The 17,594-nt window shown below is 46.7% G+C and overlaps 1 protein-coding gene across 55 annotated transcripts in view; it reads right to left on the bottom strand.

The window, feature by feature from the left end:
* Eif4g3 (eukaryotic translation initiation factor 4 gamma, 3) overlaps positions 1-17,594 on the bottom strand; it is a 215,308-nt gene that overhangs the window by 161,088 nt on the left and 36,626 nt on the right. For 52 of the 55 annotated variants that reach the window (XM_017320161.2, XM_006538775.4, XM_006538770.4 and 49 more), the window contains one exon: positions 581-656. The exons of the other annotated variants lie outside the window; for them this stretch is intronic. In XM_017320161.2, the coding sequence (XP_017175650.1) occupies positions 581-656 (76 nt within the window). The remainder of the gene's footprint in view (positions 1-580; positions 657-17,594) is intronic. 55 annotated transcript variants of the gene reach the window in all.

Below are 17,594 nucleotides of genomic sequence, written 5' to 3'. Positions count from 1 at the left end.
AGGAGGATCTGGTGCCCTCTTCTGGCCTCCAAGGGAACTGCACACATGTAGGCAACACGCATACACATTACAACATAGTAGTGGCACATGAGAGACAGAAGCAAATGGACCATAGATCAATAAAGTCAAGGCCAACCTGGTCTATAGTTTACAGAGTTTCAGGACAGCCAAGGAACCTTCTCTCAAAATACCAAAAAAAAAAAAAAAAAAAAGAGGAAGAAAGAAAAAAAAAGGTAATTTAAGATCAACTTATTTAAATTTAAAAAAAAAAAGAAAAAAGAAAAAACCTTTCCAAGGCAGTGGAGGCTGTCATTGCGGTGGCGTGCCTGAGCATCTAGTACACACATGTACTATGTCCCCAGGGTTTAATCCACATGTAGGAAAGGGGGAAGGGAAAGGGCGGGTGTAGAACTACAGTGGATCACAACACAATGTTCACCTCAGGTCTCCTCCTTAGATGTCAATGTGAGTGAAGGTTACCTGGTCACGTAACATGCACCTGATCTCACTGGGATTTTGTTGACTTTTCCACCCCAGGCACTGCATTCACAGCCAGCCTGCCAGCCACCGGGATGCTCACCGTGCTATAGACTGCAGAGACCGTAGGTGGGAAGAGCCGATCCTCCAAAGGCTGCTGCACCGGTCCTCGTGGAATCCTGGAAGGCGAGCGAGTTAAGGAAAAGAGAACTCAAGCAGAACGGCTCAGCAGTGGCAGAGTGTCCAGCCAGGGACCCACACTTTGTACCCAACCTTTGGCCCTGGACACTTACTCCTCCCAAGAAACTGGAAAAGCAACCATTTCAAACCTCCTGATGAGATTAGCTCCATTTCTCCACATCGTTCCCACTGGACATGAAAAGTAGGGCCAGAGCATTCAAAACCATCCTGAGAGTCAACCGCCGTTAGAGAGGAGCAAGCAACACAGCGCACAGCGAGGAAAGCAAGGTCAGCCAGCACCGGAGAGGCTGCCTTGGTTTAAGGCTAAGCTGGAGAAACCGTTGGCTGTGTTCCCCTCTGTTCTAACCATACACAGGGCAGGGCAAACACACTTGTTCCCTTGTTTTCTGTAGTTGTTATTCCTATAAATCTTTTTTGTTTGTTTGTTTTTTGTTTTTTTGAAGACAGAGTTTCTCTGTGTAGCCCTGGCTGTCCTGGAACTCACTCTGAAGACCAGGCTGGCCTCAAACTCAGAAATCCACCTGCCTCTGCTTCCCAAGTGCTGGGATTAAAGGCGTTTGCCACCACTGCCTGGCCCTATAAATGTTTTAATTGAGCTAATTACCCTCCAACAACCCACCAGCTTTCCATTTGCAAAATCAGGTACTCCAGCAGTCACTTAAAATATTTCAGAACACAAAAAAGACATTGCATTAAAAGAAAGAAGACTCATTTTATTCAACTTCAAACTGGGAGATAGGAGCCATCCCAGCCAGTGTGGCTATGTGGGAGAGATAGGAGCCATCCCAGCCAGTGTGGCTATGTGGGAGAGATAGGAGCCATCCCAGCCAGTGTGGCTATGTGGGAGAGATAGGAGCCATCCCAGCCAGTGTGGCTATGTGGGAGAGATAGGAGCCATCCCAGCCAGTGTGGCTATGGGGGAGAGATAGGAGCCATCCCAGCCAGTGTGGCTATGTGGGAGAGATAGGAGCCATCCCAGCCTGTGTGGCTATGGGAGAGATAGGAGCCATCCCAGCCAGTGTGGCTATGGGGGAGAGATAGGAGCCATCCCAGCCTGTGTGGCTATGGGGGAGAGATAGGAGCCATCCCAGCCAGTGTGGCTATGGGGGAGAGATAGGAGCCATCCCAGCCAGTGTGGCTATGGGAGAGATAGGAGCCATCCCAGCCTGTGTGGCTATGGGGGAGAGATAGGAGCCATCCCAGCCTGTGTGGCTATGGGGGAGAGATAGGAGCCATCCCAGCCAGTGTGGCTATGGGGGAGAGATAGGAGCCATCCCAGCCTGTGTGGCTATGGGAGAGATAGGAGCCATCCCAGCCAGTGTGGCTATGGGGGAGAGATAGGAGCCATCCCAGCCAGTGTGGCTATGGGAGAGATAGGAGCCATCCCAGCCTGTGTGGCTATGGGGGAGAGATAGGAGCCATCCCAGCCTGTGTGGCTATGGGGGAGAGATAGGAGCCATCCCAGCCTGTGTGGCTATGGGGGAGAGATAGGAGCCATCCCAGCCAGTGTGGCTATGTAGGAGAGATAGGAGCCATCCCAGCCTGTGTGGCTATGGGGGAGAGATAGGAGCCATCCCAGCCAGTGTGGCTATGGGAGAGAGATAGGAGCCATCCCAGCCAGTGTGGCTATGTGGGAGAGATAGGAGCCATCCCAGCCAGTGTGGCTATGTGGGAGAGATAGGAGCCATCTCAGCCAGTGTGGCTATGGGGGAGAGATAGGAGCCATCCCAGCCAGTGTGGCTATGGGAGAGATAGGAGCCATCCCAGCCAGTGTGGCTATGGGAGAGATAGGAGCCATCCCAGCCAGTGTGGCTATGTGGGAGAGATAGGAGCCATCTCAGCCAGTGTGGCTATGGGGGAGAGATAGGAGCCATCCCAGCCAGTGTGGCTATGGGGGAGAGATAGGAGCCATCTCAGCCAGTGTGGCTATGGGGACAGTGCTGCTTCCAGTGCTTCCCGTCTGACATCTGTGAGAGTGACAAAGGCCACAGCACTGTCTCTGCATGACACTGTGACATGGCCAGGTTATGTGCCTTCTACAATAGATACAAATGATACAAATTATTTTACCTTTTTTTTTTAAGATTTATTTATTTTATACATATGAGTATACATACTCCACCACTGCTCTCTTGCTCTCTTCAGACACACGAGAAGAGGGCATCGGATCCCATTACAGACGGTTGTGAGCCACCATGTGGTTGCTGGGATTTGAACTCAGGTCCTCTGGAAGAGCAGTCGATGCTCTTAACCGCTGAGCCATCTCTCTAACCCAATTATTTTACTTTCACATATAAATAAATAAAGCCAACAATCCTGTAGCCTAACTCCAGCCAGTCAACTCCTTTTTAAGTAATGTGTTATAAACCCCAAGTGAAAAAAAATTCCCTCAACAAAATCCTTAATACTTCTCATATAAGGTTTCTTTGTGATTCACTGAAAGAGTGTGGGAGACAAATCATGAGCTATGAACAGGTGTGGCGGCTTGCAACTGGACGCTCAGCACCGAGGAGACAGAGGCAAGAATGGTCACAGGGTGCGTTCAGTTAGGCCAGTCAGGGTTACACAGTGAGACTCCTTCAAAAAGCGAAGAGCTAGAGAAATAGCTGAGGAATTGAGACACTCCCTGTCTGCCCTCAGTTACCAACACAACATGGTAGCTCAGACTAGTTCTAACTGCAGCTCTAGAGGAGCTAATTCCTTCTTCTGACCTCCACAGGCAAAAGAAATGCACGTGGTTTGCATACATACACTCATACAAACATATACATACATACAAGCAAAACTCTCATACATATGAAATGAATAAATCTTATAAATAATAAATAGAATGAAAGGAAAAAAGCTGTTTTCTGTTGTGCTGTGTTGTGTTTTGTGCTTGATTTTTTAAGAATGACTCTGAGTTGCCAAAGGCTGACTCATTAGTAGATTCTTTATATCCAAGCAGCCAGCTCAGAAGACTGAAAACAAAACAAACACACCCTGTGCTTTAATCATTAAAATGTCTAAAGAGACTATAGCAGTCTCTAGACGTTCTTAAACTAGCAACCTCACACAACAGCTAAACACACTGTCCATGTCCCCTCACAAAGCCGTAAACGCTGTGCTGGAGAGGAGCTGAAACATCACAGAAAGGAAGCGCCTCAGCCAAACCACTCGCAACATACACACCACTCAATCCACATGCACAGCCCACACCCACTGTGTGTGCACACACGATGCATACACATACTCCACACAGCACACCACACATACATACTGTGTGGAGTATGTGTATGCATGTGTGTGTATATATGTATATATATATGTATACACACACACATATACTATATACATACACTATACAAAGCACACATTATACATACACACATTTTATACACAATCTACCACACCACACCATACACACACATCACACACTATTCTATGGCTCTTACAGCAGATGGAGAGTGAGCCACACGACTGCTCTACTGCCAACAACCGTTGCGTTTCCAGGAAGAACTAATTCTCACGATGGGAGAAGAGTTCTCCAGGGAGTCCCTAGTGTTCTGCCCGAGAAGCTGAGCCACTCAGGACTTCTGCTCTCGGTTCCTCTGCTGGTTAATCAGATGACTGTAATTACAGGATTGCTAGAGACATCATTTGCCCATGTTACAGGAACAAATATTCTTCCTGTTTCTACAAATAAAAATGCTGATTTCATTTTTATATTCTGCAAATTAACAAAAAAAATTACCGTTGACTGTTTAAAACAAAACTACAGTTCTATTTAAAAACAAAGCCCAGGAAAATAAAAATCAATCGATGTAGACCAAGCCTGGTTCCAAATCCAACCAAGGAAAGGAAAGGAAAGGGGAGGGGAGGGGAGGGGAGGAAAGAGGAAAGGAAAGGAAGAAAAAAAACAAAAAACCGAGGGCACTGGGTGTGATGGCTGCAATCCTAGCTCAGGAAGAGGAGGCAGGAGAGTAGCCTGGACTGGTCAGAGATCTTGCCTAAAAAGATAAGCAAGAGAGAAGGCTGGAGATGCGGCTCAGGACTGAGTTCAGTTCCCAGCACTCACATCAGGCAGCGAAAAATCACTTCCGACTTGAGCTCCAGAGGACCCGACATCCTTTTCTGGCCTCTGTGGGCCCCTGCACTCATGAGCGTGTGTGTGCATACACAACTCAAAAAGAAAGGGAGATTTACTTAAATGCAATCCTCAGAAACCCTGAGCAGATACTTCACTAACTTGAAGCTTAGCCCACCTCTTTACTAAAAACCCTAGCTGGTGTGTCGGCGCTGCTGGGTATCTATCCGCTCAGAGGTGAGCTCTGGAATGAAGCGTGTGAAGCGTGTGAAGTGATTTTAGAGCTGACTGGACTTAGCCTAAGACACAGGCTGTTTATGCCCCTTTAGACTAAAAGTATTTTCTTTTTAATTTTTTAAAGATTTTAAATAAGGTTTATTTGTACTTGTGAGTGTTTGCCAGGTATGTGCAGGAGCCCTAGGAGGCCAAGAGAGGCGCAGGCAGACAGACACCACACCCAGGCTTTCTGCAGCCGCAGTGTGTACAGCAGCGCCCTCTGTCCACTGGTGACTTCTTAGCTTGAATTGCTATGATGAATGTTTTATCATTGTAAATCAGTGTGACTAAGGCAACTAACCCCAACTACACTAGTTAATACTTTAGGTAGGTAGGTCCACTAACTTGTAATCTGGAGAGACAGGAACACAGACAACAGGATGTCTTTGGAGGAGTGGGAAAATGATTTGGTTTGATTCGGGGTTATTTGGTTCGCTAAAACAGACTCATGTAGCCCAGGCTGGACTGGAGACGGACTCTTCCTGCCTCGTCTCTCCGGTACTGGAGAATTACAGGTGTGTAGCACAACAGCCAGATGTATGTATTCTTAGGTAAGACTACTATTAGACAGTGCCTTATATGTAACCCCCAGCTTCTCAAGGAGTATTAAAAAGGCTGTGTATATTCAGAGTCAGGGTTTAATATAATTAATAGCTTTTGCTACTTCATCAAAGACAATAAGTGTGAGTGCTTAATGAGGAACACGGGATAACCGTAATTCAAAAAACAAAGGACAAGCAGGGCATGGTGGCACACATCTCTAACCCCAGCACCTAAGCAGGGCATGGAGACACACATCTTTAACCCCAGCACTCAAGGGGAGGCAAAATGATTTCCAGAACAGCCAAGGCTCTGTAGAGACCCTGTCTCAAAAATAAACAAACAAACAAACAAACAAACAAGTGGGGTGGCAGTGCCTGAAGAAATGCCACATACTCACGAAGCTCCAAACCCCGCCCCTCAGCATCCTGCAAAGCAGCTAAGTGCAATGGGGGGGGGGGGGGGAGAGGGGCAGGAATACCAGCAATGGAGTGGGCAGGCACAGGAGGCTCCTGGGCTCACTACTGTCAGGTGAGAGACTGCCTCAAAACTGAAGGTAACATGACAGAAGACAGCTGACCTCAGTCACTCACTCTCACAGCAACATATGGCACACATGTACACACAAGAGGCACACGTGTACACACGAGAGGCACACGTGTATACACGAGAGGCACACATGTTTACATGAGAGGCACACATGTACACACAAAAGCTAAGCAAAAACTTCAATGTCTTCTTGTTGCTGCCAGTGTTTCACTCGAGAACAAATGCACGAGTGTGTGTGTGCGTGCGCACACATACATACACACACACACACACACACACACACACACACACACACACACACACACACGCACGTGTGCAACATGAAAACAGAAACCCTTCCTGCAGCTACTGAAACCGTTCTGACCCAGGCTCTGCACAGCACAGGCAGGCTGCCTAGGAAACCCATAGGCTCTCCCTGGGCTCAGGCCAGAGCCTCAGCAGCCTGGCATCCACAGTCAAGCACCTCCGCATCCAGGAAAACCTAGCGAGTCGGCCAGAGGCACACTGTTCCAGGAAGCAGGAGTGCCATGCTGCACTAACTCAAAATGGTCACCCAATGGAGTCATCAAACAAAATCCAAAAGGGTTTTCATTCACGCTGACAGAGAGCCACTGTGTGTTTGAGAAAGAAGTATGATTACTCGTTAACAAGTAACTAACTAACTAACTAACTAACTAACTAACTGATACGGCCTCCAGCCTGCTGTTTAGTAAAGAGCCAACAGGGAGTGGCTCTTCCCGCTGTGTGCCTGGGGTAGCAACTCTATGGCAGCCTCTGGCGCACAACCAACCACACCATGCCTCCCTCACCTGACCCTGGGGCCTTCCCAAAGCTCGCCCTACTCACAACAGCTCAAATCACCAGCAAAACAAACTAAGGCTCCTCGCTCTTCTGATCACCCAGCTTAGTCCTTCTCCCTAGCAATGTGGTAGGCACACTGAATAGCTAAGCACAGGCCTCACCCACTGCTCCCAAGTGTTTCTGTTGGCCTTTATCAGCTCCTTCAAACACCTCAAACCCTTGAGTTTGAGAGTATAGGCAGCCCTAGACGGTAAATGGGACAGATCAATTCCAGACTAATGGAGAGAGGGAGGGAGAGGGAGAGGGAGAGGGAGAGAGAGACACCAAACTCCTGACACTACCCAGGCCTCAGGAAGCAGGCTTCTTCCCACCCACAGTGCATGTGGGTCAGCTCCTCAGTCATTCTGCTGCCAGTGACGGCCACCAGGAGAGTCACCGCTAATGTCTAGAAATGCTGTGGATCTCCATGGAAAACTACAGAAAACAGTACTGCCTAGTGCAGAGACTTACACGTACTGTTGACAGCACTGAACCCAGTAACCCGCACAGAGAAAGCACAGCAGCAGACACTCACTCCCCCAACTAAGAAATCGAGGAACTTGGCTTCTGCCCAGCAAAGTTCAAAATGAGGACCAATGCTTCAACCAATGTCAACATAACAAATTTTACCTTGGGCTTAGGCACACATTTACACACTCGTTTGTATAACATGGAGGTAAATTTCCACCTAAATTTCTATTATAATCCCATCCTGAGATAAGTGCCAATAAGTCACCAGGGTTCAGAGTCTATTTTGTTTGGTCTTTTTAGATGTTTTGATTGGGTTTAGTTTCAATTTTTTAAGACAGAGTCCTGTTACATGGGCTACACTGTTGTCAAGTTCACCACACAGCCTGGACTATCCACCCCTCTGCTTCAAGTCACCCCAGGCTAGAATTACAGGTCTGAACCACCACACCTACTTCATCAGCATTCTCCACCCCTACCCATTTGCAGACTTACAGGAAATCCTTAAACTGGGCCTGGTGGCATCCAGCTACCATCTCAGCACTCAGAGACGAGGCAGATCCTGAGTCCAGGCCAATTTGAACTACCTAGCAAGACCCTGTCTCAAAAATAAAAAAAAAGTTTTTAAAAAGTAAGTTTGCCACTTCAGATTCTCCAATATAACATAAAAACATGAATTATCAGGACCAGGGGACCTAAGTTCAGTTCCCAGCGACCATTCTGGACAGCTTATAACCACGTGTAATTAACCTTAACTCCAGCTTCAGGGGGCGCCAAAGCCTCTGGCCTCCACTACACCTGCACTCAAATGCCTAGATGTATGTGTCCATGCACGCACGTGTATACACATGCATGTGTGTTTGTGTAAGCACACAAAAACACAAATCTTTTATTAAAAATGAACTGAAATAACACCTGACACTGCTGACCGATTCTTATATCTCATGAATAAATACTAAGCATAGCAATGAAGTCACAGAGCTGCAGCCACACAAAAACAAAATATTTGAATTTTAAATAATAGAAAATGATTTTAGCAAGACCAAGGCTCAGTGTGTGGCACCTCCATGCAAAAGGGTTCCATACCCGATCCAAAAACAGGGAAGACCTCACTTTACATTGACTCCAAGAAATCTGATTTTACTTTTGCAACTGTGTACCATTAAATAAAGAGGCCAACTTCTCTGTTACAGATGCCTACGAGGTGGGGGTGGTATGCAGTGGGCCAGCGCAAGCCCAACAAAGGCCCACACAGCGGCTCTGCAGAGCCCCACCATGAAAGCCCTCTTTGTCTTTCTGGTGAACACAAGTCCTTTCAATGTCACAGTATATAGTTTAAGAAAAACAAAAAAAGGGCAAATGAAGAGGAAGATGGGTCAGCTTCTGTAGGGGCCATCTCCTCGAGACAACTAGGCTAAAGGTCCATGACACCGGAGAGCTCTGCAAGCGGGCAGCCACTGAGCGTGTCTACCACCAGGGAGCAGAGAGAAAGACTCCACTCCCACAGCCTCTCTGCAGCTCTAGCTGGGAGCTGCAGCTTTGTGTCCCACTCGTCGTTTCACTCAGAAGCACACAGTGCACTGTCATCTGTCTCTGTGAGTGACCTGGGACCCATAATCCCATCAATTTTGCTTGATGGGACAGCAGGAGGCTTAACATCTGCACCAGGTGTTTCAAAAGGCCACATCCCCAAAGGAACCTCTCTGAAAAAATTCTCAAGACTGCAGTTGCATAGCACAGCACAACCTGACACCACCAACATCCACTAACCTTATCGCTTTTGAAACAATAAGCAAGCTTTGGTGTGGACCCCAAGTGTTCTAATCCTACAGGAGCTAAAGCCTGGAGTAGAAGTGGTAGAGAACCCTTCGAGGAGCTACAGACAGCAAGCATGGAGACGGCATATGCCCTTTGGGGCTGTAAGCAAAGACTCATTCTCTACTGTTAAGGCCAGAAATGGTGGTGTGCCTCACATCCGCCTTCATGGATGGAAATTTCAAGGCTCCCTCTCCGTAAGATTTTATAAATGCATATGGACAACTTAAGGCAACCTCAAGACAGCTCACCTGGGAGACAAATCAGGTTGCAAGACCAGGTTAATTAAAACTTACTAAAGGTTACTAGATCCGTGGTAATTAGAAAGTTTTCTGTCAGAGTTAAGGAAGAGTGGACTTCATCTTCTGGTATAAACTGGATATGAAATTACAACAGAGATGTAGAAGAGATCCTGAAATAAATACACAGAGTAAAGCCATGGCTAACACACGGGAAAACGGGAAAGGGGTAAAAAGGCAGAGAGTTGGAGTGACCTCCTCAAGGCCACACAGCTAACTCCTGTAATGGCCACAGTAGAAAGCCAAGCCCATGGAGAGTTTGCAAGCTCATCTTTATGGCTTCATGACCTACAAATGTACTCCATAGTAAATACTAGGTCAACCAGGACTGCAGAACAAAACCCTGCCTCAAAATAAAAAGCATTTCAAAAACAAGACAAAGAAAAGTAAAGACACGACCGTTGTCTAGAGCTCACAGACATGCTGTGTTCCTCAGGGTTCTTCTAAGATCGCTGTCACTACTGAAGAAAAGAGTCCGTCACACCTACAGCACTGTAAGCAAGCTCTGGGGAGCACTTGCCCCGTCTGAATCCCCAGTCGCCACTCCTTAGCTGCTCATGTATCTTGCAGAGAATGTCTACACATACACATCCTAGCAACCTTTAAAGGCTGCTTCTAAAATTAGTGATCACAACTCTAAAGGATGCTTCTAAAATTAGTGATGTTCTAAAATGACCCAAAATACCAATGACTAGAGGCTTAGAAGGGAGAAATGGCTAAGACATGGGTCACTGGCAAGTATAAAAACAAGGACAGCTGGATAAAGGTTCTAAGATGGAGTGGGTGGGGGTGACTTATGCCAGCCCTTGGCAGGCAGAGGCAGAGGCAGAGAGGCGCAGAGGGGCGCAGAGGGGCAGAGAGGCAGAGGCAGGAGGATCTCTTTGAGGTTGAGGCCAGCCTGGTCCACACAGCAAGTTCCAGGTTAGCGAAGGCTACATAATGAGACCCTAGCTAAAATTTAAAAGTACTTTAAAGGTAAAAGGAAGCAAGTAGATGTACCTGAGTGTTAACTGGTTCATCACACCAGCTATTGATTCCTACACAGTGGCACCAAATACAATATACACTGGATAAACGACGCTGTCCCTCGGACAAGTTATATATAATCTCTTCATCTTAGCAGCCAGTTTCCTTCCCTGGCTTGCTCAGCTCTGCCCTGTCCCAGGAATCATACCCTCACAAAGGGAACCAGACCGGCCCTAAGCTGGCAGCAAAGCAAATCCCACCTTTAAGTCAGCACATAAGAACTAAGGTGGCCACATCATTGCCACAATATGTATGCCCCAACAGACCAAAACTCAGGATGCAAATCTGTTTGTTTTGGGAAATGGGGGACATTCACTCTACTGCCTAGGCTCAAGCAATCCACCTGGCCTTGGCCTCCTGAGAAGATGGGTACAGGCATATACCTCCATGTTCACTTCAAAAAAAAAAAGTTTTAAAAATGCACAATCTAGCCGAGCAGTGGTGGCGCACACCTTTAATCCCAGCACTTGAGAAGCAGAGGCAGGCAAATTTTTCTGAGATCGAGGCCAGTCTGGTCTACAGAGCAAGTTCCAGAACAGCCAGGGCTACACAGAGAAACCCTGTCTCAAAAAACCAAAAAATAAAATAAAATAAAAATGCACAATCTAACTGACCAATGGGACATTCAAGACTACATAGTATTGTACATAAATCTCACCAATTCATGTAACCCAAGATATACTGCAATATAAGGGCAAAATTGTGCATTTTAAAGTTAGACCTGAACTGCAACCCAAATCCACTGCCAAGCCGCACATCCTAAACTGTACAGGACAGACAAGTGGATTTTGAGACAGCGTCTCAGTCAGCACAAGCTGCCTCTAACTTATTATAAATCAAGATTTTCTTGAACTCCTGAAGTTTCTGCTTCCACCTGCTCCCAAGTGCTAGGATTACAGGAGTATTTACCATGGCTAATTTAACATGATAGTCTTAAGCAAGCCAGCACATGGTAGACAGTCAACAAATGGGAGCATTTATAATCACACTATTAGTAATTCAAAGCAGGAGTTCTCAAAGTGTGTTTAAGTTACTTTACTTTAGCTTTGTTTTGAAGCAGGATCTCACCTCAGACTTACGATCCTTCCGCTTCAGTCGCCCAAGTGATCACAGATTCATAAGAAGCACGGCTCCTACACAAATACTTTACCCACAAAAGCAGCCACTTTGCAGAGATTTTAGTATGATCTAAAGATATTTAATATAAATACATATTCCACTCCCTCACAGGTGCACACATTGGTTGAATTTTTTGGAAATCCGCAAACACAGCATTGGTAGAACCTAAAGGTGAGTAGGAAAAGGAAGGGAAGAGCACAGCTCCCTTCCCACTGAGCCTTGTAAAGAATTCACGCCTCAACCCTCGGCCAGCAGAGGGGGCTGCTTGAAGTGGATTCTAGTGACACACACACACACACACACACACACACACACACACACACACACACGAACATGCATGTACACACTGCTTCCTTTACTGCCCTGTTAAGTTGGCACTGCTGTGGCCCAGCCTCAGTGCACAGAGACTCCAATGAGAATGGCAGCTTCCCTCACTGCTCAGCTATGAAAGTGCAGTTGCCTCAAACTGTGTTTACCTGCCAGCTATACAATTTGGAGTCACAAACCTGTAAGTACAACCCAGATAGCTCTGAAACAAGAGCATGCCAGCCTGCTAAAGCTGCTCCCCGAATGTCCCCCACACAAGATGGGCCGCATCTTGCACTTGGCCCTCAAGTGTTTCCTTCCTGACAATCTTCACACCTGTCCAGAACCCCAGGGAGCCACACCCAACAACCATAACTTCCCCCTGTACCTCTCTGTACAATTCAACTGTGTCCCATAACCACGACTGTGGAGAAAGCAGGGTTAGAGGCTGGAGCCGTGGTTCACTGGTTAAGAGCACTTGGTTCCCAGCACCCACACCACAGAGCTCACAATGGTCTGTAACTAAAGACCCACAGGATCCAATGCCCTCATCTGTCCTCTAATGGTACCACACACATAGACAGAGCAAATAAAAATAACATCTTTATAAATAACATTATTTATTTTATGTATATGAGTGCTCTATCTGCATGTACACCTGTGTGCCAGAAGAGGGCATCAGATCCCATTACAGATGGTTATGAGCTTCCATGTGGTTGTCAGAAATTGAACTCAGGACTTTTCAAAGAGCTCTTAACTACTGAGCTATCTCTCCAGCCCTAAAAATAACATCTTTAATAGAGAAGGTCCGCACTGTAATTCAAACTGTAATATTAATTTTCTTGGATTGATTGCCAATGTTTCACACAATCTGCTTCAACAATTCTCAACAGATAGGTCTTAATTCAATACCTCAGCTGAGTGTCGAGCAGCACAAAGGGAGAGGGGGCTCAAATCCCAAAACTTGAAGCCAAGTAAGAATGTGCACTGCTGAGAAGTAAGTAAGTAACGAAGTAAGTGGCTTAGTGCTCACCTCAGGGTGCTCCACTCATGAGGGCCAACGCTGGCTCAGGAGAGGGAGCGAGTGCTCGCTCTAAGCAATATTCACAAGTTTGCCCCCTAAGGCCCTAAAGAACATATATAGCGGGTGCTGTTAACAAACCCACAATACAGCTTAGCAACTACACAGCTCTCCCTTGAACACACGGCCAGTAAGACTCAGCACAGGTTCAACTAACGCCACCCAAGCTCCACTCCCTAGCCAGGCCCGGGGGCCACTATCCTGTCACTCCCCTACTACCCCCAGAATAAACTCCTGTGTTCCAGAAACAAGGCGATACACAACTGTCCAGTAGCTTCTAGCAGAACCCTGCCATCACAGGGCATACATGCCACCCACTCCGGATGTTCAAGACAGAAACCTCCTTACACCTTACAAGGAATAACTGCAACTCCTACCCAAGCAGGGTATTGAATCCACCCTGTCTTCTCACACTGTGGGAAAGCAAAGCGGACTAGGGACAGAGCATGCGACAGTTGTGCTTGGTTTACTGTATATGAAGGACTAGGGACAGAGCATTCGACGGCTGTGCTTGGTTTACTGTGTATGAAGCGCATGGTCAGAGAAAGTCCATTCCAAATAAATGTCTCATCTAATCCACGTTCACACACCTGATACTCCACCACTGCTAGTCAGACCCGAGACTCCTCCTATCCCAGTTTGCACTAATTCAGGTTCAGCTGTGATTCAATTAGTACAGTCCAGGCCAACAATACTGAACAGTTTCTTGTCAGCAAGCAACACAATTTAAATGTGTGAAACATTTCCTTCCCGTGCGTTTAGCACATCAGCTGGGGGCTGGTCTGCGGCTCCATTTGCTGTGAACTGCGTGTAACTGTGCTGTAGTAGCAAGGCTCTCATTTCAGCTTAGGACAGGCCCAGGGGAGGACGACAGAGGCAGGGCACGTGCCCAAACCAGGTACTCAGGCACACACGGAACATGGACGCAAATACAACACTGAGTGGTTTACTCAGCTCAAAAGTGGGTTCTGGAGCCAGCCGCCAGCCAGCTTGCTGCCAAAGCTGACAACCTGAGTTCCATCCCTGGAACGTAAATGATAGGAAGAAAGAACTTACTCTCACAAATTGTCCTCTGACCTCCAAACAGACCCAGAAGCAAAATAAAATGTACAAAGTAAATAAACGCCCAGGTGTAGTGGCCCATATCTCTAATCTCAGAGGGGAGAGGCAGAGGCCAGTGAATCTATGAGTTCAAGTGGTCTACATAGTGAGCTTCAGACTAGCTAAGGCTCCATAGAGACCCTACGCCAATAAAACAAAATAAATAACAAGTAAACAACTTCCTAAGTAAACGGCACGGCTTCCCATGCCAACTGCTCCTCTTTGCATACGGCCTGGCTTTTCCACTTCTGTCTTCAGTATCTTCCCCAGTCTCTGTTAAGGATAAATTAGCTAAGAATTTAATAGTTGTTCAACACTAGTCTTAAAGGACCTGCACCTTTGTTAACATTTTCTTTCCTGTGTGTCGGTGTTTTACCTCCATGCAGGCATGTGTGAGGGTGTCGGATGCCCTGGAATGGAGCTACAGACTAAGGCTAGCCTGTGCTGTGAAATAATCAGTCTCAAAAATAAATTCATCCAAGAACCAAAAGGGGTTGCGGGGGGCATGTGAGAAGTCAAGTCTGTCCGAACATCTGCACCAGCTTCAGACTTCCCCGTGCTGGCACTAAAGTGAAAACGGACAGAGGACTCAAACTACGTGACACTGGGCATTTTAGTTTAAAGTGAACACAAACTTGTATGCATAAAGAGGTCTCTGACAGGTTACAGTGATGCAACCATCTGCCACACAGATCCCTGGGAAAGACAAGACACTCACCAATGGTATCAGGCCCTGCAGACAACAGCACACTAGCCAGCAGGCTCTCCAGAGAAAACTGCTTAGGTCCATAGCTTGCTTTCTGGTCGTCTAAATGTCAGTGAAAGGGGTGGAAATGCAGCCACACAACCTCTAACAGACATCTTTCTTTTTTCAAACCCAAGGTGTAGGGCACAGCTTTCACAGCTATTTCCTTCAGCATGCTCAAGACAGCTGCCCAAGCACTGCAAGGTCGATCCTGAGTCTAGCCTAGAACCACAGAACATACAAACGATGACAGGAACTAAAAGGATAGCTACTCACTACACCAGTCCAGTACGACTGGACAGAGTAGCACTTGAGAGGGGCAAGGCACATCGGTGCCTGAGGATGGTGCCAAGATCATTACAGCATGCAGGATCCCTCTGAGCTGGCAAACAGGCTTACTCCATCCATCCATTTTGAGTGACACTGAGACCAATCAGAGCTGCAGAGGGCATGGCCTGATGAGAGGAGGGGTCACAGAGCAGGTCCTAGAGGCTGTGTGGGTCTCTCCACAAATTTCTGCTGCTCCTCTCTTCTCCTTGTTTGCCTTGGTGCCAGCAGCTCCTCCACACTCTCCCTACCAAGACAGAGCCTAAGCAAAGCCAAGCCCCTGCTCCGACAAGAGCTGTCTGTCTGTCTGTCTGTCTGCTCAGCACCTGATGCCCAAGAAGGGGCAGACTGAGGTGAGAAGTGAGACGGGAGCCTTCAGGAGGCTGAGGGAAGCCTGAAGAAGTGAGATTTCTTCAGAATTTTGAAACCTCTAATCATCCCATCAAAGACCTGCTGGTATCTATATGTCAGCTTTTCAATTTTTCTGGATGGACTTTCATAAAGGAAGCATAAAAAGCGACATTTATTTCTGCCTAAACAGTTATGCCACCATACTTGGCATTTAATACTATCAGTAAATAATATTTTCACATAAGTCCCAGCCAGAAATATTTTCATTATGGCTTCTTGTTTACTGAACTGTTTTCTCATTGTTATTATTTAATACCAAATGATCAAGAATCGACTTCAGAAACTCAGCAAGTGCTTTCAAGAGCTGAGTTCAGACCGTCAGTGTCAGCTGCTCCCTGGTCTCGACAAGGTGGCAAGAAATTTAAATTTAAAGTCCTAAAAAGCTAGACGAGGGCTGGTGAGATGGCTCAGTGGGTTAGAGCACCCGACTGCTCTTCCAAAGGTTCAGAGTTCAAATCCCAGCAACCACATGGTGGCTCACAACCATCCGTAACAAGATCTGACCCCCTCTTCTGGAGTGTCTGAAGACAGCTACAATGTACTTTACATATAATAAATAAATAAATTAATTAAATAAATAAATCTTAAAAAAAATATCCAATTAAAAAAAAAAAAACATTCTTAAAAAAAAAAAAAAAAAAGCTAGACGAGGGACATGAGTTGGCAGAAGAATTTTGTCGTGGCATGAAACTGGAGAGATGGCACCTAAGCTCTGAAGTAGCCTTTTATTGGTGAGTGCTCCCTAAGATTTTATGGGGTTGTCATTTTGAAGGATTCTCAGAGCCTTTGCTAACTAAGTCTGGAGACATGCCTGGCAAACCTGGAAGGCTGAGAAACAGGAAGGCTGAGAATTGCATACATAAAAGACCGGTCTTTCAAGACAACCCCTAGATTAAGTAAGAAGTTTTGGTATGCAGTAATTGGCTTGCTAAAATTTTTGGCTTTGCAAAAGTTTTCTTGTTTAACAATAAAAAGAGCTTCCAAGAAGGCTATCGGTGCCCAGCCCTTCAGAGGCTGCTTCCCAGCTGCTTGAAATTCATCCTGTAGCGTCTCTTTCATCAACTGTCCCAAAACACCTGCAGGGCTCATGTACACAATAGTCATGAAAGTAGGCACAGGCCGGGCAGCGGTGGCGCACACCTTTAATCCCAGCACTTGGGAGGCAGAGGCAGGTGGATTTAGGAGTTTGAGGCCTGCCTGGTCTACACAGTGAGTTCCAGGACAGCCAGGGCTATACAGAGAAACCCTGTCTCGAAAAACAAACAAACAAACAAACAAAAAAAAGAAAAAAGAAAAAAAAAGTAGACTCAAGAGTTCACACATCCATGCATGTGCGCGCATGCGTGCGCGTACACACACACACACACACACACACACACACACACACACACATACGGAGCGTATGGCAGCAAAGACAAAAAGACAGAGCAGCCTAGGCACAAGCTGCCTACCTAGGCCATCAAGTTCAGTGAGCCCTGTCTGGTTTCTAGTGACACACATGAACACACATACATGAAAACATGCAAACCCAAAAAGTTCCTCAAGAGATGGCCTGGCAGGTGCAAGTGCTTGAAGCCTTATCAGAGGACACCAGCTCAGTTCCCAGCACCAAGATTGTTCAGGTCACAGCCACCTGTAACTCCAGCTCCAAGGTATCCAACACCCTTGGCTTCTGCGGGCACCTACCTGCATACATGTGGGATATGCACACAGAGACACACAAGTGGGCTGGTGAGATGACTCCGTGAGTAACGGTGCTTGCTGCGAGTCCTCTTGGTCTGAGTTTGGACCCCAGAACCAACAGGGTGGAAGGAGAGAACTAGGACCTACAAGTTGTTCACATGTATGAACACATGCACACACACGCTCACATGCTCTCACATTCTCTCACACACACGCTCACACATACACACACACATGCTCACATGCTCTCACATTCACACACAC

Source organism: Mus musculus, chromosome 4 (assembly GCF_000001635.26).
Source record: "Mus musculus strain C57BL/6J chromosome 4, GRCm38.p6 C57BL/6J".
Classification (NCBI taxonomy): domain Eukaryota; kingdom Metazoa; phylum Chordata; class Mammalia; order Rodentia; family Muridae; genus Mus; species Mus musculus.
The sequence above is the reverse complement of the archived record's forward strand: the minus strand, read 5'-3'. Positions and strand labels throughout refer to the sequence as shown.